At 33.6% G+C, this 21,203-nt stretch overlaps 2 protein-coding genes across 2 annotated transcripts in view; one reads left to right on the forward strand and one right to left on the reverse strand.

The window, feature by feature from the left end:
- LOC134841416 (microtubule-associated proteins 1A/1B light chain 3C-like) overlaps positions 1-21,203 on the reverse strand; it is a 393,097-nt gene that overhangs the window by 357,492 nt on the left and 14,402 nt on the right. The gene's annotated exons all lie outside the window — the stretch shown is intronic.
- On the forward strand, positions 11,467-20,298 carry LOC134841679 (uncharacterized). Its single transcript, XM_063857714.1, has 6 exons — positions 11,467-11,679; positions 16,807-17,389; positions 18,186-18,404; positions 18,722-18,844; positions 19,075-19,517; positions 19,798-20,298. The coding sequence occupies exons 1-6, from the start codon at positions 11,665-11,667 to the stop codon at positions 20,218-20,220; spliced, it is 1,806 nt and encodes a 601-aa protein (XP_063713784.1). The 5' UTR covers positions 11,467-11,664; the 3' UTR covers positions 20,221-20,298.

Consider the following 21,203-nt stretch of genomic DNA (forward strand, 5'->3'; position numbering starts at 1 on the left):
CGCCGAACTGTTCAGAATTGTATTGATTATGCACAACTCGGCATCAGAAATAAAAAAAATGTTTGCAAATTTTTTGGATATCGTAGGTTGAATCAATCTCAAAACAATACGAAAGATTTGCAATGATTTGAAAAAAAAGTCAATTCTTGAAGACGTCATACTACGAATTGAAAAGTAACAAAATATCACTTCTCATGAACAAAAAAAACGAGATGAGTGATCATTTGTAATCTAAGATGAGTTCATCAGGCAAGCAAACTGCCCAGTTGTACAGTTTAGTTGAGGTATACAAGGTTGAGACAGCCGTACGACCAATCCTATCATTTCTGCACAGCTCTGTGTATATTTAAAAAAAAACGTTTGCAAACTTTTTTGATATGATCGATGAAATAATCTCAAAACAATACCCAAGATGCCAGAGAAACATATAAAAGTTTTGGCCTAGACCCGGATGAAAGGTTGCTCTAGATCTTGTTATTTGGCAAATAATATATAGGTCAGACCACCGAGCTGAGTTTCTGACACTAGAGTTAATAAATTTCTTTTCAATAGAAGAAAAAGAAGCAGGACATGAACAAGCGCGACAAGTTCAGAAGCAGGAAGTTAACTCAAGAAATGCAGTCCTACCAAAATTCGGTTTGTTTATTCAAAAGGAAACATGTATAAAACAAAATTACGGCTCAAAAACTTCAGACATTTTAAAAAATCTTATACTTGTTAATTGCAAGTGTTGTGGGTAATACAACTTTGCTTTTGTACTTAATAATTGCATCAACATCATCTAGTCGTGTACGAAAATTTATTACTTGGTTAAACTTTGATTTTTTTCATCCATAAAACAGTACTTTGAAACTAAAAGCGCTATAAACATTGACCTTCTTATTATTTTAAACTTTTTCCTCATTTTTTTTATTCAAATACAATCGTGCATGCCTCAAATTGATCCCAACAAAACCTCGAGAATACATCACCAGCAAACCCAATAACCATAAACTTTTCTGGAGGGAGAAAAAATCATAAAGTTCTAAGAGAAGTGTTACTGGCCAGACAAACTGAAGCTTTTCTTAAAAAGCTTTCAAGTTTTCCATTATTACGTTCAATTTTTTAGACATTACTGAAATCAAAGAAAATTGCCACACAACTTTTGCACAGTAGCCAAAAATCAGCTCAAAAAAAACAAATTGTAAATTATTTTCCCCGTCCATGTACTGGAATTGAAAAAACATAAGTTGTAAAGTAGGAAAAGAAAAAAAAGTTACCAACAAGAATTTAGCAAACCTGAATTACAACTGTATAGCTAAAAATTAAACCTGAATACGATTTGTTGCTTTATACGAATGGTCACTTGTTGTCAATTACCGTCTTTTACATAATTTTGAAATTTCGACTGTTACTAAATGTTGCCGAACTTCTGAAGAAAATTTTTGAATTACAATATGCCCTATAACAAAACCCAAACAGATTAAAGCTTTAGAACTAATTAGAACTAATTTTATGCTCTTTTATTTCTATCAAGAAACGCGTGAAGCAAAAAATCAAGTGTGAGAACTATCAATGTTGATCAAAAAATTAAAAAATGTGTTTTCACTTGTGTACATTTTGTTTTTGTATAACTACCAGGCTTTAATTGCAGGCATAATGCTAATAAATCATCAAAAAATCACCTGCAAATGGGACAAGTCAGCGTTAATTTTCCAGCGTCGATTTCTTCGGTCTGGAGTTTTGACCTTTTTCGTTGTCTTTATTCCTCTTATTTAAGGATTTTGCTTTCCTTTTATTTTGACAAAAGAAAAACGATCCTTCCTCTTGAAAAAACCCGGGTGTAATTTTTTAAACTATGAAAAAAATGACGGTTAGACAACAAATAACAACAAATTATTTTGGTCAATTTTTTTGGTTTAAAATTATATGACCTTTTGAAACAACGTTCTTCCTTAGGATAGCTTTGTAAAAAGGACAAAAAGATATCATGTAAAATATTAGAATTTTTTTTGAAGAACTTGTTGTCACCATTTTCTTTGTTTCCTTATAATTACCTCAAGCTTGAACCAAAAATTACAGCACTTTTGCCTAAGACTGATTTTAATTTTGGAGGCTTTTTAAATCTACTGGGTCAAGAGTAGGAAAGCGCATGGTACGTTGAGCCTAATTGATCTTTCGGCTTATGTATATTTTTTCCGGGTTCAATATCTGGCTATGCACTGAGGAAACCGCATATATATCAGGTATATGCTCCTTTCCCTCACCCATTGTATAATATCCTTTTCACCAGTGGTATCAAAGTTGACTTGGATTATATTTTCTGTCAACAAACAAATATATTTGCCCCGGATATGGATGATATGACAAAATTTGCATCTAACTAACTTATTTCGGCACGGACCAAAAATAAGTAAAATAAGAGAAAATTTAAGACCATTCCTTGCTTCGGTCAAGATAAAAGACCACGTGTTAATGCAATTTACTCCGGTTAATAAAGCATATATATTTCACCACTAGTTAACCTTTGATAGAAAATATCTAAACCTGCAAAAATTCCTTAATTTTGCAAAATTACATGAAATTAAATTGTCTTCTTCTCAATTATAAAAACTAACAGCGTGTATAAATGAACAGTCAAAGCTCGTTTAGTTTTCGTTTTGTATTGGTAGAAAAAGGTATGTTTGCTTCAAAAAAGTTTGAGTTACTTAACTATTCATAAATTCAGGTATGATGAGTATTTATCAGTCTTTGTCCCTTTCTTGACCGTTGAATTTTGTGGAAATAGTTTTAAGTCGTTTAAAAAATAGTTTGAAAATTTTTCACGGCATTGTATCATCTAGCATAAGCTCGACTAATAAAAGAAGTACATTGAAAATTGTATCGAGTGGCATGAAAAGCCGAAACAAAATCAAATTATTGTAAAACAAAGTATATATTTTAAGCAAAGCAAATCATGGAAATTACTGTTTTTCACACAATTAAAAGTTTGCGCCCAAATCAATGCTCGGCTCAAGCCACTACAAATTGAGGTGTGACTGGCTCTATTTGGGTGTTTATAATTTTCATTTGCTTTTTGGTTGCTTAATTTCTCCATTGCACAATTTTCTATTTCTTGGAAATTCAAGTTTAATTTGAACGTATTATGGTTATTGTATTGAATGTCTGAGAACTGAAGCTTTCCTAATTATACTAGGTGATTTAATTTTATTTTTACAATCGTTTATGCTGAGTGAGTTTTATGCTGGTCGAGCGGTTATCTTTTGCGCGACTCCACAGTTGGTGTAGAATGAAACGGTGCTGTATATATTAGGCAAAAACTATATTAGGCGAAAATAAAAATGTTAAGTTTAGGCAAAAATTTTGATGATGAAAGTGTATATTTTAGCAAAAATCCCCTAATTTTCCAGACGACATTGACAAGAAGCGATTGAAGACTGCAAAGCCGTTTGTCGATTCAAGGTCGCCGGCGGTCGATTCAAGGTCGATTCAAGGTCGCCGGAGTATACCAGCTCTAATTTTCGCAAAGAGTCCTACCCTCTGTTGGCAAGCTGACAACACGTTGGCGCAACTGCAGCGGTCACTATTTGACCGTTTATTTGCTGTTTGAAAATTATCATAAGTGTTTTGTATGTAGCAATGGAATGACGTAAGTAATCACATACAGTTTCTGCTAAAATGTACACTTTTTTATCAACGTTTTTGCCTAACTTTAACACTTTTTTCGCCTAATATAGTTTTTGCCTAAATAGCCGCACCCGAATGAAAACAAAAAGAGTGCTTATAGATTAAAACCCCCCATTAATAAATTTTTAACAGTTCTTTAGGTACTCATCTAGCAAAAAACTTTAAATTGATTTATTCAATCAATTTTCCCAATTTACATGTAATATTGAAAAATTAAATTTCATAAATTGCTTGCTTGTAAAGTTTTACATAAATGGCATAGGCTGGAAAAATTAGATTAGGTTAGTGCCAAAAGATCAAAACTATTTTACTTGATCGCAAGTAGTTATGCTTCACAGAAACTTCGAAAACGCATCAGTCAGTCCAATTCATTCTAACTTGGTTATGAGAAGTCTGGGAGCACAAATTGGCGACAAAAGCTGAAAACTTCAAAATTAAACAGAGAAAACGGAGAAATTTATGAGGACGTTTTCGAGAAGAACTTTAAGATATGTAGAGCAAATAATTTTTCAGACAAAACAATGGATCTATTTAACAATCTCGAGTCCCCTATGGTATCTACTAAAGAACCTTCATCCCTATAATTAAATACAGTAAATTAGTTTTAGAGCTTTGCATTGAGAATTCTAATTTTTCTCCAATCTGATTGGTTGAAAATTCGACTAAATTAATCTAAGTAACAATCTCTCCCACGTTCTTGAAAGAGGAAAGGCTGTTTTGTATATCCAAAACAATTTTTTAATTGCACTCTAGCGCCCAGAAATACATTTTATATAAACCATCAGATATTCTTCATCAACCCAAATATTTTTGTTCAACAGGAAAATTCGAAGAAAAAAGTAATGCTTTGGGGCAGAGATATTGCTGTACACAAAAAAGTTTGCTGCATGATAAACACAGTTTTTTTAAGAAAATTTTTTTCAAGTTTTGAAATGTGGTCCACAAGTATTCTTGATTCAAATATTTTATTCTCAATTCCGGATCTTAATAAATTTTAATTGGAGCAAACGTCCAAATATTAATGCAGTTTGTGAAAATATCTCTTTCAAAAGAAATACTTATATAATTATTTTGAAATCACTTTTTAAATAAGGGAAAAAATGTAATATGATTAATTTTTTTTTGTGTTTTTTTTGTTCTCTCACTTTGTTTTACTCCTGGTAATGGCATTAACACTGTATTAAGCTAAATTTTTAATAACAACTGGTTAAGTTAGAAAATAGGTCTTGTAACTTTTATCTTTAGAGTCCGACACGTGCTGAGACGTGTAGGACTGTATGTAAAAAAACTCACTGATAAGTCTTTAAAGCTCGGTGAAAAGTTTTAACGATTTTTTTTGTAAAAATTGTGCCACCTGATAGTTTTTGATTGCATATGCTCAAAATTTAAATCATATGGCTAACGGTAGGAAAATTACGGCTGTTTGAAAAATGCTTGTTAGGATAATTATTGCGCGCAAGTTTTCTGTTTTTTGTTTTCTCTACACGCTCTGGCGATTTTGCGTGCTGTTTATATAAATTATTTGAACAATAACTTCAGCAAAAGTATAATTGTTGAATTTTTTCAGCGGAAGTCAAAGAAAATAGTTTAAAAATTATCAGTTGATTCTTTTGAATAATCAACACAGATTGCATTTCTGCAAACCAGTTGATCCCAACTTTAAGGCGCCCAAAGCTTGGCATTCGGTACTTGAAATTGTGTTCATGGCAAATTTTTTTCAGTTTGTGATTTTTCTAAGTATGAAAACTACACCGACTTTAAAAACAGTCTGATTTTTTTTTCGTCTTGATGCTAGTAAAATTATACACGTGTTGCACGATGTCCCAAGCGGGATAAAAAGCATAAAATTTGCTTAATCATCAAAAATCCTGTAGCTTAATGCTACGCGAGCAGCGAGGATTTTTTTTCGTGTAAATTTCTTCATTTAGTTACGACCATTATAAATTGAGAAGAATTTTGTATTTGATGTGTTTTATTTTTTTTTCACGCAAAATTGTATAGAGTTGAGTGCAAAACTAAGCAGTTTTCTCCATAATGTTTATTGGAATAAATTGAGTGATATATCATAACAAAGTCCTTTCAGTGGTGATTCGGAAGATCTTGAAAATTTTTCAAGCGATTATCCCAGTGTCGAGAAAAACCGGTTCTGTTATATGATAATTAGGCTATCAAAACTTGATTTCAAGAAAAAAGTTGGAAAAGCTTCATTTAGTTTTGTTGGCATTAAAAAAATTTTCAAAAATTGTTGCAATTAATGTGTTAAAAAATTGAAAACCAATTGTTTTTTAATTATTTTTGACGTTTAATTTTTCAAAACAAAAGTTAATAATTATTTCCAACTCCTAACTCTTTAATATTTGAAAAAATCTCTCGTATCTCTCGTCACATCGCGCAATAAAAATGTCACTAATCTTAAGAAAAAAAAAACAAAAAAATAATACCTCAATTTTGTGTAGTTTTTTTCAACAACAACTGGTTATTTTTTAATGATTTTTGACATTTTTTGTTAAATTTTTGAGCGCTACTTGCTTTTTTTTATTTTGCCTGTTTTTTTTTTAAAGAAAACAAAACTTTGCTGATAAAATATTTTTTGCGTTTCTTAATAGTAACGATATTATAGTTCAATTTCTAGAAAAATGCTTCACCTGCGAGTATGTTCTCATATTTAGCGAATTTCGAATAAGGCAGTTAAGCTTTGGCTGTTTCAAGTACCAATTTTTTCCTTTATTGTGCTTTAAATTATCGGATTTTAAAAAAATTTCGCTGCTCACTTTTTGTGTATTCGAAAGCTCAGATTTTCCAGTGGACGAACTTTCAAATGACGAATTTATTGAATCATGTTTTCAAAACTTTCATTCAAGAAGCCAATTAGTTTGAGTGAAATCGTCGAATTATTTCTTTTTCAAGTTTGTCTCATAAAGTTTCAAGAACGTATTGAACTACAAAGTAGTACAAAAAAGTTCATACTCAATACATACGCTCAACAACCAGGTTGACCTCCATGCACTAAAAAAGCTTCTCACACAATTTCATACAATTTATCTATGAAAAAATGCAAATCATTGATTTCTCTTTCATTAAAATTGCATGATTAGCACTTTTTCATAATAAAAGAGTAGGACCATGTAAGATATGAAAAGCTTAATATTTCACGCAGTCCAGACCCAATTTTCTATACAAAAAAAACCAAAAAATCACAATGAGGGTTTTAAGTAAAACTTGATATCTTTTTTGTTAATTTGCCATGCATAATTGCGTTTCTCAAAACTGTTTCTCCATACATTATCGATTTGCTTCGAAAAGATAAAGAGTTAACGGATGGTTTGACTGGCTTCTTGAATCCCGAAATTAGTTAAAGTGTCTGAGATTATCCTTGTGTTTTAAGTTAACAGAGAAGGTTGAAAAGATCAGGCTCCTTTTTTGAGCTGATTGGTTTATAGTATTGAGGGTTCAATTCAGTCCCTTGCACGCGATTCTTCTACTGAGGTGATTTTTTTTAAGGTCAGTCATATCTTTTTTTGTAGAGATTGCATATTTGCGCACTTTTTAGAATGTTCAGAACAAAAACATTGACAAATTCTGATTCTGAAGAAATCGTTTTTAGCTCTCTCAACGTAAACTCATAAAAGATACTAAGGAAGTTCAGTTGAAAACTTTGAGGGTGTAAGTACGTTGAAACTTTTATGAGATAAAACGAGGATAAAAACGAAGTAATGTACTGAGTTCAAACGTCTGTTTGTAGTTTTCACAAGCTTCTCTAGTTCGTTAATGACTGCTTTACGGTGTGCGATATTTATTCGAAAACTTACTTTATATTTTAAGATTTTTAGGTTTTTTCATATCGTATTGAGATTTTTTCATAACGGAGTTCTTTTTTGATAAGAGTTTTTCATAAGAATTTTTTTTTTTATTTTACTTGATTAGTTTATTCGAAAAACAGAGTTTCAACTTATTGAACAGGCCAAAAACGCTATTTTTGGGCACTGTTTCTGAAGGGTTTGACCAAAAAAAAAAACATTTTTTTAATCCTCCCACCTCTCAAAATTAGGTATATATTGCCGTCAAAAGCGCCTTAGTGAAAATTTTAGGCTCGATCAGCCAAAAATGGATGTCGTTCAACAGTGCCAAAAGGGGACCCTTTGGGTGGTGAGGGGGGTGGGGGGGGGGGTCCTATTCTTGAGGAGGAGGAGGAAAAAGGGTAAAGGGGAGTTATATGTTCTGGTGTTATGTATAAGATATAAATGATTGGTTCGAAGTTGCTTAATAGAAACCTCGTGGTTGATTCAATGCCTCGCAGCAGAACTGACCTCAATTTGCTAATTCAATTTTTCACTTACTTTTTCGACTCAATGTAATGAAAGCTACACTTACTTAAGTTATCCTGGTAGACCCGGTATGAAAAATGAACCCCTGTATTTTTAAGTCTCCGGGCTAATTTATCCGTTATTTCAACCTGGGGGCTTTAATTCGAAGTCAGAAAAGTGCTAGATAGTATTTTTTAAACACACAATAGATAGCAACTAGCTTACTAGCTCCACGTTTTAAATTTCACCAATTTATCAAGTGAATCTGACAAAAAATCATCATCTAGTATTTTTAGTTTACATATATACATTTTGTCTCAAGGGGAGTGGCTCTGAAATACCTCTACACTTTTAATTAAGCAACTCGGAGCTAGTTTTTTCAAACGTATCGACTCAATTTTGTCCTTTGTTTTACGTTCCTCAAAGCGAAATCATGTTGGTTGAATTAAATTATTTTTTGCTCTCACTCTCTAATTTATTTGTTACCTGAATTAATTTCATTTACCTTGCAAGCAAGTTACTTATAAAGTAATTTTTTTGCACTGTGTTTCAACAACACTGTTAAAACCCTGATTCGGCCCCCAAAAAGGCAAAAAGAAAACCTTTTTCGCTAACGCTGTTTTGTTTACCTTGTTTTATTCCATATACACTAAGACTATAGTATATATTTTTTCTATTTCTGACTGTTTTGTTGATCTTATAATTTGGTTCAGTTTCCGTTATGGCTGCTCAAGATAGCAGAACTTAGAATTTTGGAAAAACTCTTTTTTTGAATTCTTTGCACCATTAGATTCTTCATTAGTTCTGCTCCAATTATTCCTCCTGCTCCAAATATTTGCAAAATCCGGGAAAAAAACTGAATATTTTTTCACAATTTCATTGTTTATTGGCAAACGAGAGGTAATATTATAACTTTTTCTCAGTCGAATTAATGCGAATGCGAATTGAAAACAGAAAATAGTCACATTTGGGAGTGCGTTGTAAAGTTAAATGGGAAATTAGTTTATTATCGGAGTCACCTGAGCCCTATCCTAACCCAACTCTCACCCTCTCAGTTCTTCGCTAAAAGAAACAAAATTTTAGAAATTTCGTTTTTTTTTTCACTCCTTAAAAGAGAATTATCAGGTTGGATTTCAAGCTTAAGTTTCATCCCGAGGTACAAGGTGAGATTTTCTGTTCATATATATGTCAAATTTTGTCAAATTTAGTATAGTTTGTTACTCTTGATACTTGGAGGCTATTGAAAATTAAAACTTCTAGAGTTTACAGACAGATAAATATTTGAATTGCTTCCCTGTTTTTATAGAAATGCTGGGGATCATTGGAATAAAGTACTTTTTAAATTTGTTTCTTGAAGTAAACGCAAAAATATTTTTGCTGATCCAAATCTAAAACTTTTCATTAATAACAACTTGTAATTAATGAAACCTTCAAAAACATTCGTTTTTTAGCTCCAAAAAGAGCTCTTAAGCGGTCATTTGCACTGCAGTAGTTGGAAGGCGTCTTTTTCCAGAAATTGTGGTCATTTGATTGTGGCGGTCGTTGAAACCAATTTTAACGACCAATTGAAACCAAAGGGCGTTGACCAGCTAACCTACTCTGATGTATGCGGATTAAAATTGTGCGTTTTAAATTGTCAGTGCTGGTTGAGTTGCTGTCTGACAAAGAAAAATATGATTGTCTTTGAAATTGAAGAGAAAACAAAAAACAGCGTATTTTGTATATTTTTTATGCGTGACTGTTTGAAACTTTTATTAGTCTTGCAGATGTGGTTTTTGGTGACAGCAAGATGAAATTTTTCTTCGACCGAAAAATCAGGTCAATTGACCATCTTTTTGATATTAACCCTTTCAATTTATAAAGCTAACTCTTTATAGGCCTGTGGAATCTATTTTTGCGACAGCAAATTGAGTTTTTAAATTTTGCTCAAAAATAAAGAATTTTATAGAAAGGGATTAAACTCGAATGAAACTTGTTTTCAAGCATTTTTCCGGCCCAACTTTTTTCAAATTGAATTGGCCCTTCATAAAGCAATTTGATAAAAGTGTTGACTTACTACAAGACAATTCGAAACGTGGAGACTTACCTTGAATTTTTCAACCTATATTTTAAAATGATGTTTTGAGCATATTTCGCATCTTGCATTAAAATCAGAAAACAGCAAAACTTTCGGCTATCAATTAGCAGAAAACATTAACAGAATTTTCAACTTTTTTCGCGTTGATTCCCAGCTGATGTGATACAATTAATTGGAAGCGGAAACGGTTTAAATTTCAAAAGCAACGATCAAATTAAGTGAAATGAAAGTTAAGGTAGATATGAATGAAAAGTACGTTCACGCCGTGCTGCCTGCCGTGGTTTTATTATCCTGTTCCTCCCGTAGCGTGTCTTGGGTGCTGCTGCTAGTGCATTGTGTATCTTAGATCCCTCCCGCTTAAGCAAGCAGAGAGTAAGCTATTTCAGCTCAGAGCAAACAAAAAAGGGGGACAAATCAATCGATATTTGTGACTGGCTCTCAATATTTCTGATGGCACAAAGCCTCTTTTCAAGACGTACTCAAAGTCTAACTCGAGCACACAGAACAGCCTAGCACACCACACGCCACGATGAAAATAACTGACGGCACAGCACAAGGCGTAGCGCGGCTATGCTGATGAACGGCAGTGGCGATACACCGCGGCGGCGATGCTCAGATACAAAACAACTCAACTCAGAATTACGGATATATGGCATTAAATATATTAGCGCAAAAACATATTGCTGAAAATTGGGGGAAAATAACAAAGCGGGATTGTTTTCGATTTTCAGTCCCATTCCTACCACATTGCCATCAGTTCAGTTCAGGTGTTCAATTCTATTCACCGGCATTGAAAATTTATATTATCGAGATATATGAAAGGCGAAGAACGGAATTCCATGTTTAACTACTCAGCTAGCGTTTTTATGGCGTAAAATTAATCAGTTTTTATCTGACAAAACGCATGGCTAGTTTTGAAAGGAGAATCATATAAATCAAAGTCGATTGTTTTTGTTTTGTCATGCAAATTAATTGCCGTATCGGCCATTTTTTCCTTTCTCAACGTTTTAGTACAAAAAAGGGCGACCGGTTGAAGACTTTGCTGCTCATTATTCCAGCGAGACAGCCGTGTAATAAAAGATGACAGAGATCTCCTTTAAAGATTCGTTTCCCTAAAATCTGCTCCCAATTGATTTTTTCATCTCTACTCTTCTGAAAAAAAAACACTGTACTGAATTAACGTGAAGGTCCAGTTCCAAAACAAAACAACCATACTATAATTTTGACCATTTTGTTTGAACTTCAGTTCATTCGGTTCCTCTGGGCCGTAAAATTGATTGCAATTTTAATTGTGTCTTTTAACATCACAAGCCCGCTTTTGGTCTTAAACGAGTCATTAACCATTACCACGCTAGACATTATTACAAAGCCACATTATTGCAGGTAAGACAATAAAACTAAACAAAATTCACATCAAATTCAGTGTACACTGCCTTACCTTTAGTCTCTATAACTGTTTCTCAAATTAAGTAATAAAATCGAAACAGTTTTACCAATGCGAGACCTTTGTATCGCCTGTTCACCATTTATTGTTTTCGGATCAAGTAGTAGTTTGACTTGCGTCATTTAAAACCCAATGAATTTTTAAAAACTTTGTTTCATCGCTCGTAGCAATTAATGTTTGAAATGCAGGTATGCTTTCTGACTTTTCAACCAACCTGTTTTTTAGTGCTAAAGTACGAAACACCCATATTAGGAGAACGCAATTTTTTTTCAAAATTCTTCATTTTCTTAAACATTTTTATTGCAACCACAATGACTTTTAATATCTTTTTGAACAAATTCAGATGCCTCAAAGCGAGTGTTGCACCATAGGAAAATTTTCTAGAAAAGTTTTTTGATTCTAAAAAATCTATATACCGTCTTTTTTCTAAAGAGAACAGCCCTCGATTAAATGATGCCCTCTATCAAAAAACGCTTTAAGTGAATGACAAATAAATTGAAATATTTCAAAAAGTTATCATTAGTCGTCTCCAAAAGAACTTTTGAAATCTATTGTTTTTAGTTTTGACAGACTCATATAAAAGACCATAATCAGATGGTTTAATAAAATACGTGGCTCTTATTTGAGAAAATACGATATTTCAAAAAAAAAATCACTCGATGGTGCCTATAAAATATTTTATTGTTTTAATTTTTGCTAAATCAAAAGGAGTAAATGATCATTCAAAGTGCCACTTTTACCTCCTTGCAATGTGGGAATGGGGTTTGAGTACTGGTCGGAACTATTTTCATTTTCAGCATGTTTGAAACTGAAATTATTTTCCTGTACTAATTGAGTTGTCGATTTATCGCTTAAATTTTAATGGCTCATTTGCCACATCACGTACTTTTTTTCGCTATAAACATTTCATTATGGTTGCAATTTTGGTTCATAGTAGTGTCAGGGGGACTTGAGATGAAAAAAATGGCTCTTCTGGTTTCTGCTCAAAATTTCTATCCGCTTTCGTAAGTTTTTTTCCGTAGCTTATTTAATATTAAAGTGTTTTGCTTGGCATGTTTGCATACGATGAATGTTATCTAGACATTCAAATATTTTAGTAAAACTGGTTTTTGTAACGTTTTTCTTTTCCCCCACTTCTGTATTTTTTATTTTTGTGTTGTATCACAAGTGATGCGAAGCTGTGCTTGGCCTCCGAGATTAATTTAGTAACACTGTAATGTTGAAACAATCAAGATCAAGAACGATTTTTCAAAACCTCACTTAATTTTTTTCAGTTGTATTTTTCAGACGTTGCATTTAAGTTTTTTTGCAAAAAAAAAATCACATTCTTTTTTGACAAAAAGATTTTTCTTAGTTGTTTGAGATCACATCTGTATTGTGGTACTCATTATCTGATGTAATTTTGGTATCAGTTTTTGTGCGAGACACACCACCAGACTCGATGATCCTGCCAGCAGTTCAGCCATTGAACAGTAAGATTACCAGATGCATTTCAATTTACCCAAAATTTTTTGTTATAACGTTCAATATAACTGAAAATTGAAAAAAAAGAAGCATTTTATACTTTCAATTGTTGATTCTATCAAAATTCTGCCTTTACTTCTTTAATTGTAACAATTCAGGTTCTATTACTTTCCGGTGCAATTAATATTTAAGCGCTAACAATGCTTTTTAAAAAAAAAAGATGGAATATTTTTGTTCGATGTTATTTTTTACGTCAGCTGAATTTCGACATTCGAACTATCCTTTTTTGAAAAATTTTTAAACTTGAAAGTTATTCTTTTCTCGAGCTCAAAAAACAGTTGAGCAAGTGAGGTTTTCTCTTGTGTCATGAGGATATGAAAATAGCTAAATTAGCCAATTTGAGACCACTAACGAACGTTGTATTTCGTTTTTTTAAGGCGTCAAATGGCATTTTAATTAATTTAAAATTGACTTGCAGCAAGTAATTTTTTTAAATGCTCCACCAGATGCAAAATAGAGAACTATATCACTTTGTGGTTTACAAACCGTGTGTGGGATATCATGAAAAATTTCGAGCGGAAGAAAAGTTCAATTTTCTATAACCATTTTTTGAAACAGAAGTCGGAACTTTGCGGGCCTCACTCGGATGCGAGCATTTTTGTTCTTTTGACTTTTTAAGAGTTTTAAGAAGTGTTTCAAGTTAATTTCGACAATTCAAGTAGCCACCTCTAAAAAAAATTTTCACTTCATTTTAAAAGCAATGACATATTGAGCTCGCACTTAGAAAAAAAAGCCCTGTACAAAAGTTTGAAAATTTTTTGGAGTTTCAAAAATGACCAATTCGGTCAGTTTGAGACACTTGACGCGCAATACATTTTATATATTTTTTTGCGTTGCAGCATTTAATCCGGCTGAAAAACTGTTCCCAGTTGAACACAGGCAAGCTAATTAATCTAAGTTATACGTTGCTTAATACGTTAATTATAAACTCGTCCGGAAAAAAATTTTAAGCTCTCGACATTGAGCCTGATTTTGTTGTTTTTTTTATCATCATAAATTTTCCAGGCTAGAAACAAAAAATTAAAGCCCCAAGAAGTTGTGATTTCTGAATGGGGGTGCTATAGTTTGCAGAAAAGCTGTGCTGAAAATAAAAGTAAGTGGAGCTGGGCTATAATTTAAGCAAGGAGATGATATTCATTAAAACGACAGATCTGTCGAGTAGGTCAAAAAAAGAGAAATACTACATCTGAAAAACGCCCCGATAATCAATTTTCCCAAAAAGATTGGACATTTTAAGCAATTTATGCAATGTCTTTTTCTACCTGAAAAAGTTGCATTGAATCACTTCAGATGACCCGATAACCCATTTGGTAAAAGGACCAGGGAGCTTGTTCAAGTCTGAAAGACGGGGGACTAAAGCCAAAAATTAATTTCGAAAAATTGCACTAGCAAAGACTGCCGAAAAGGGCTTCTGAATAAAGGGACCCACAATACTCACGGGGGGTCCGACTAAACCTTATTGTTCGGACTTTTGAAAGTGAGGAGCAACTTTGGATTTGGGTGTGTTTTAGATTTAATTTTTTCTAAATTTCCACAAATAATCATCGGACTTAGCTGAGTGATTCATTATATTTTAAAAATTTTAGTCGTGATTCGAACGACATTTTAAAAATTTTTGATTTTAATTTTTTTGTCTCGAGAAAAACCGATTTGAAATTTTTGATTTTTGTCTAATTTCGAACGAATATAGCGAGCGAGCTGGCGTATAATTGACTTTTATATTGAAAAATGATAAGCCTATTCATGCCTTAAAAATCAAATTTGCTCTAGTTAGTAGAGTTTTGGAAGTTTCTAGCGTTATTTTGGGAAGCAAAAAATCGAAAAAAAATCTGCAAAACTTTTTGAAAAAAATTCTAGAAATTTTTAAATTTTTTTGGTTTAACTGTTTTCTTTTCTAGTCATTTTTTGGCTAAAACTGTTGCCCATCTTGCCAATTTTACAATGAATGTGAAATATGTTCAAGTCTTAAGCTTTCTTCTAATCTTTTTTATCAAAGCACTCACAAAAAAACGACATTCAATTGAAAAGTTGTATTTGATTCCAAGAATATGGTCGGAACATTTTGTGCTTCTTGCACAACAAGCGGCTATCCTTGTTCTGTTTTTATTGATAGTTGCTGAGCATCAAAACCAAGCAAAAATCTGTGAGTTAATACCTAGTCATATTTCTTTTTGTTGCATAAAATAAGAGTCAACACTATTTAAGTTATTTATGTAGAAAGTGGGTCACGCTGACTTCTAATTTAAGCGATAGCTCAGCCGCAACATCTAGAGAGCCTCGTGATGAGCTGGTCTTCAAAGTCAAGATTAGTTCTGGTCCCGGGGGATCAGGTCTCTCCGACTCTTTGTTCTTCTATAAACATTTATCCCCCTATTGATTTCACATATATCCCAGTCAGTGAGATAGGGGAATACCCTACGACAGAAAAACCAGATGACAGAAAACTTTTATACCAAGGCCCAAAGTACATGAAGTTTTCTATCCAAGCAATCAAAAACTGTAGGTTGTATCAGATTCATGAATTTGTCATTGGATTTGTCATGAGGGAAACGCCCCGAACGGTTTTTCCAAAAATTCGAATTTTGTAGGTTTTTGAGGGGTTTGAAGTTTTCTGTTATGGGGCTCTTCTGTTTTGAGAATAGCCCCCCTATTGCGATACATGACATAGGGGACTATCCTAAATTACAAAAAGCAACTTCATCTCAATCCGCATCGCATCCGCCATTGCGCTATCAGTTTAATCTTCTTGCTTACTTCAAACAAATCATTTTTGTTCTGATTTACTTTTAACTTGATTACTTTTTTATGATCTTCGCTTGAATGTAATTCAAACCATGTTCGCAATTCAGTCACTTTTTGCTTTTGTTATGATATTCTTGTCATCATAAACGTTCGAAAAAATTTTGAAAAAAGTTTTAAAAAAAGATTTTTAAGAAAATTTGCTCACGTTTTTCTTGAGCTTTTTCAAACTTACGTTGCGAAGCATTTTATATACCCTTGTATGACGAAAGAGCCGGACTCACAAGGGGAGGGGTCTACTTTTTTGAGCTTGGGAGTTCTCTTTCATATTTATGACCATTTTAATTTATAGAATTTATTTTCGACAAACCCATAAATAGACAATAACCAGCTATTTGACACGCCATAAACCCTCTGATAAGTTTCCATTTGACATATTGCCGCAGATAAAATTGTCACCAAGGTACTTTTGCGCATTATCAGACGATATTTTTGTGAATTTTTGATCAATTTGTTATATTTTTGACTTTTATTTACCAAAATGTGCGGAAATGGCCATCAATTTCTGTCAGCAGGGTGGTTTTTGAGAATATAATAACATTTTTGGGTATTTTGAGTTCTGGAAGGAAGTGTCATGGTATTTCCAGCTGTTTTACGCAATTAATTAACTAATTGTCCAATTACCTGACAAAGAGCTCCTAATCACCCTTACTAGACGTCAAAAAGCATCCGTAACGTTTTTACTTTTTTGCTAAAAATTTTAAGCAATTATTTTCCCTTCAAGTTATAAATCACTGCTCTGTTAGATAAAGCTTTGTGCTTTTTTTAGTTAAAACGAGAAAAAACAACGCCACTTTTAGTGAAGATGTTAACGGGGAAATTATTTGCGGTCTAGATTGTTAAATAAATTTTACGTTTTTTTTCCATGAATATTTTTGTCGGTTTCCTTTAAATTATTCTTATAATTGTAAAAAAAAAACATACGTTTTTCTTATTTTTTGCTTCAATCAAACTTTTGACAGTTCAGTTTCTGATTGCTGTTTGATATTTAGGCCTCTAAACATTTAACAAGTTCTCTGTCAAGTTCGGAAGAAGTAGTTAAATTAGAAGTTAGTACCGGTAGTGAAAGTTGTCAGAAAACCGAGCACAACGATTATCCGAACGGAACCAAAACCAACAAAGAGCCAGAACATTCTGATCTTCAGATTTCATCTACTTCAGAAAAGTATCCTGATTGCACTACACAATCTTCGAATCCAACAAGCCGTGCTCGAGCCGATTGTCAAGCTTCTGAAGATACCGAGATTTGTCGCGATTTCATCCGCGGAACTTGTTTTCGAGGCTCATTCTGCCGATTTAAACATCAAAAAATCCAAGAAATTTTACCTCAATCATACCAAACGAATTTTTCGAACAGTTTTAACTGCAACGTGACCTCTAGTTTGACATCTGAGCTGAACCCAGATTTGACCTCTTGCATCACATCTAATCTTTCGCAGATGATTAGTATGAACCCTTTGATGAGTCCGGGTGTGCCCTTGCAGCCTGCGGGGCTGAACAGAATGACGACATACCATTGTGGACCTGGACAAGTGCCTGGATCACTTGGAGCGGGGACTCCATTCGTATTACCAGGTATAACACAGTCGAGTCATAGTTCAAATCACAAACGAATTCAAATAGAATTGCTTCTTTGTTATCAGTTAATTTTTTTGCACTGCAACCGTAAAAAATAACAGAATTAAGCAAAACTATGCTTACTAGTTAAAGCAATCTGCAAAATGAGTTGAATAAAAATAAGGGCTTTTTGAACGGGTAAAATATTCACAGCTTTCTCCATGCTTTTTGTACAGAAATTTTTCAGTATTGATGAAAAGTGATTTATATATTTTTACGCTTTATTAAAATAAATATAAGAACAAGGACATCTGGTTGCTGTTTATCTAGCACAAAATACTCCGATCACGCATTTTTATCGGGAAGAAAATCATAATAACAGCTATTGAAAAAAAATTCTGAACTTTTAATTTTTTTGTTTGAATTTTTTTATGAGAGGAGACTGAAAAGTTTAATGAGCCATAAGAATCAATTAATACCAGATAAAAAGTTAAACAATCCGGAAGAAATAGATTGGGAATTCAGTTTGAAATAAAAGTCTGAAAAACAAAAAAAAATGTAGACCAGTTTTTTTCCACACGGAGCTAACTTGTTGATTTTTTAAGAATCCGACTCATGACTGAAAGTGCTTCAACTGACCCTCTACGAGGTTTATTTGAGGTAGTCAAAATCGGTTGGAAAAGCTGACTAGACGTCATAGTTCCCTTCGTGAAGTGATTGGAAGAATAAATCAAATTATTTTATGTCAAATTATAATGAACTAATTGCGTAACTTCGCATCACTTTATTATGCAATGACTGATCTAATTTCCAGGTCTGTGCAGTCCCATGGTGGATCCCTCCGTGGCCTCACCCTCCAATGGAGTAGTTGGAATAGGGGGAGTAGGGAGTGGAGGGGGAGGGGGAGGGGGTTTGCTGATGCACAAGGGGGGCTACACTTTTTGCCACGACTACCTGAACAGCGTGTGTAAGAGGAAGATATGCAAGTACATACATTGCTCGAAGGAAGAGGAAGACATGTACAGGAAAACAGGTTCGAGTTAAACGAATTCTTACTGAGCAGAATGAAGAAAGCACAGAAATGTAATTCAATAAATAACGAATGAGCGCATGCATTTTTAATCGAAAAATGTCAGAAATAACAAAAAAAACTTCTATTCTGAAAGGTTAGATTTTTTTGGTTTGTAACGAAGTTTCCATAGATCTACCGGACAATATGCTTATATCATTTTGCAGACATCGCAAGATATCGAATATATTATATTCAGAGCGATAAGTTCAAGTCCTCATGTGTATTTTTGTAATCTGCAATTTAACACAATTATAAATAAAGCATTTGTTTATCTTCAGGCGTACTTCCAGAGCGGTTGAAGTTCCTCGCAGACAACGGGCTCAGTGTCCTTGCCAATATGCAGAACTCTGTTCAGGAAATCCCAGTCTGCAGAGACTACCAACGCGGCTTCTGCGAAAGAGGTAACACTATTAATCCATACATGAAGAGTTCGAATCCCAGATTAGTCAAACATCAATAAATTTTAACTGTCTGACCGACTGCAAGTTCCCAACTGGTCTTCAAGAGGACGAATCTCAACTCAGTCGTCTTTTTTAACTTCAATTTAAAAATTATTTGATACGTTTCCTGTTACATACAAACATAGTTTTGATTAAATTTCATAATAAACTTTTGACTTAATTTTTAAAAGGCGACCACTGCAAATTCACCCATCCGCCCAACCTCGACAAAGTCCAAACGGACCATCCAAACAACTCAAACCAACTGAAACGAACCAACTGTGAATTCCCGACTGAGCACGAAGAGAAAGAGGCGTCACCCGCTAGCGGACAATCCGATTCGCTCACGACTACAAACTCGCCAAAACTGGCCAAACTCGACTTGGAAGAACGATCCTCGGTTCTGTCCGAAACTGACGTCACTTTTGATAGCTCTACTATTCAGGGAACAGAGGCTAACTTAGCCGACGAAAACCGAAAACTGAAAGAGAACTTGCAAATTCTGACGAAGCGAGTCGAGGAGTTGTCGAATCGTAACCGCGATTTGCAGATGCAAAATAGCAAAATGAAGTCAGCGGCCGAGGAAATGATGAGATCGCAACGCGGTTTAAATGGAAATGTAAATTTGATTAAGGTTTGCTTCACTATTGCGAGCAATGTTTTTCTGCTTGCTTGGTGTTTGAGGTGTTTAGTAATTAGGTGTTGTTTAGAAAAAGTCATTAACTTTTTTTTTATTTTGCGAGGCAACCCAAAGGGTTTCAATTTTATGCACTAACTTTTCAAAACGTTGCTCTTGAATGAGCAACAGATTTTAAAAAAATGGCCACATGAAACATTAACGGTGGAAATCTGAGATAGTTTCAAAGTGAACACTGCTTACTAGAAACCATAAAAAGCGCTTCATATAATTTTAGATGTATCAGCCAAGTCAGTTAGTCCAGCCACTCAAACCGATTCAACAACAGCTATTGTCGCCTCAGAATATTGCAGGGATACCCGCCGGAAACAATCCAGCCGCCGCTGCATTCCAGTCCGTGCCATCTTCGGCCCAACACATGATTACGTCACAACATATGACGTCACCGATTGCCATGCAACAGATTATGCAACAACAGTTCTCGAACAAAGTTTTGTGCCAACAGATGGTCTACAATGCAGCTCTTTTGTCGACCGCTCTGAACCAATCAAATTCGAGTACGTACTCTAACCCCACCGTTCTCTTCACTTCTCAGCCAATCACAGCCGCCGGATCGTGGACTAGCATGGAAAATAATCACCATCACACTATGATTGAGGAGATAACAGATCACAAATCATCAAATATTTACCCAAATTAGAATACACTAAACACTTTCAGTTTCTAAATCACCAAATCAAGCTCTGCAAATACACAACTTTTATTAGAATATTTGAAGTGCAATATTGAAATATTGAATAAAGTTATCGTTTATTTGTTTTGAAAAAAATGTTTTGGGGAACTTTCAAAAGTATCAATTACTTAATGGGTAAAAAATCATTCAAAGTCATAATAGGGATATAAGATTGGCATTTTAGCGAGTAACCCGCATCCAGAAGTAGGCGTAAATAGTCGATTATAACGGATTATTATGTTGATATTTTGACAATTATAATTGATTATTATTACCAAAATTAGGTGTTTAAACGATTTTTAATCGATTATAATTGATTTATAGCTCACACAAAAATCTTTAAATCAATCGTAATCAATTGTAATCTCTTATTTTGCCAAAATTGTGTCACACCAATAGACAAAATATTTTGATTCGGTCCAGACCATTCGGCCAAAGACAATTCAGCCGATTTGAAATTCAGACAAATCAACCAAAAGTATCCAGACAATTCAGCCTGAGACAATTCAGTGAAATTGTGCTACTTTTTTTTCTCAAGAACATTTTTCTAATAGTTAGATGTCTTGTCGCTTTTTGGTTTATCTGGTTTCAAAATTTTACCACGGAAAAAAAATTTCATGGTGATCCTTCCATATTAGTTGAAAAACTATTGCGGTCAGTGCAAAACAAATATTCCAAAAAATCATGAAATTGAAGCAATGTGTTAGTTTTTTTGTTGTTAAAATATCTTAGAAAAATCTGAAAAACCTTCAATTGCGTAGTTAAAAATCTTAAATTTGCCTCCTGAAAAAAGTTTTTGACAAAGAAATAAAAAATTATTTGATATTGAGTTGATTTGAAAACTTTAGGAACATTTTTTAAATCATTTTTCACATTTTTCAGACAAATAAAGTCTACTATAAAGCACATATAGTATAAGCAGTTCAGACGCATGGTCAAAGATAAAATGG

This window comes from Symsagittifera roscoffensis, chromosome 3 (genome assembly GCF_963678635.1).
Source record: "Symsagittifera roscoffensis chromosome 3, txSymRosc1.1, whole genome shotgun sequence".
Taxonomy (NCBI): Eukaryota; Metazoa; Xenacoelomorpha; order Acoela; family Convolutidae; genus Symsagittifera; species Symsagittifera roscoffensis.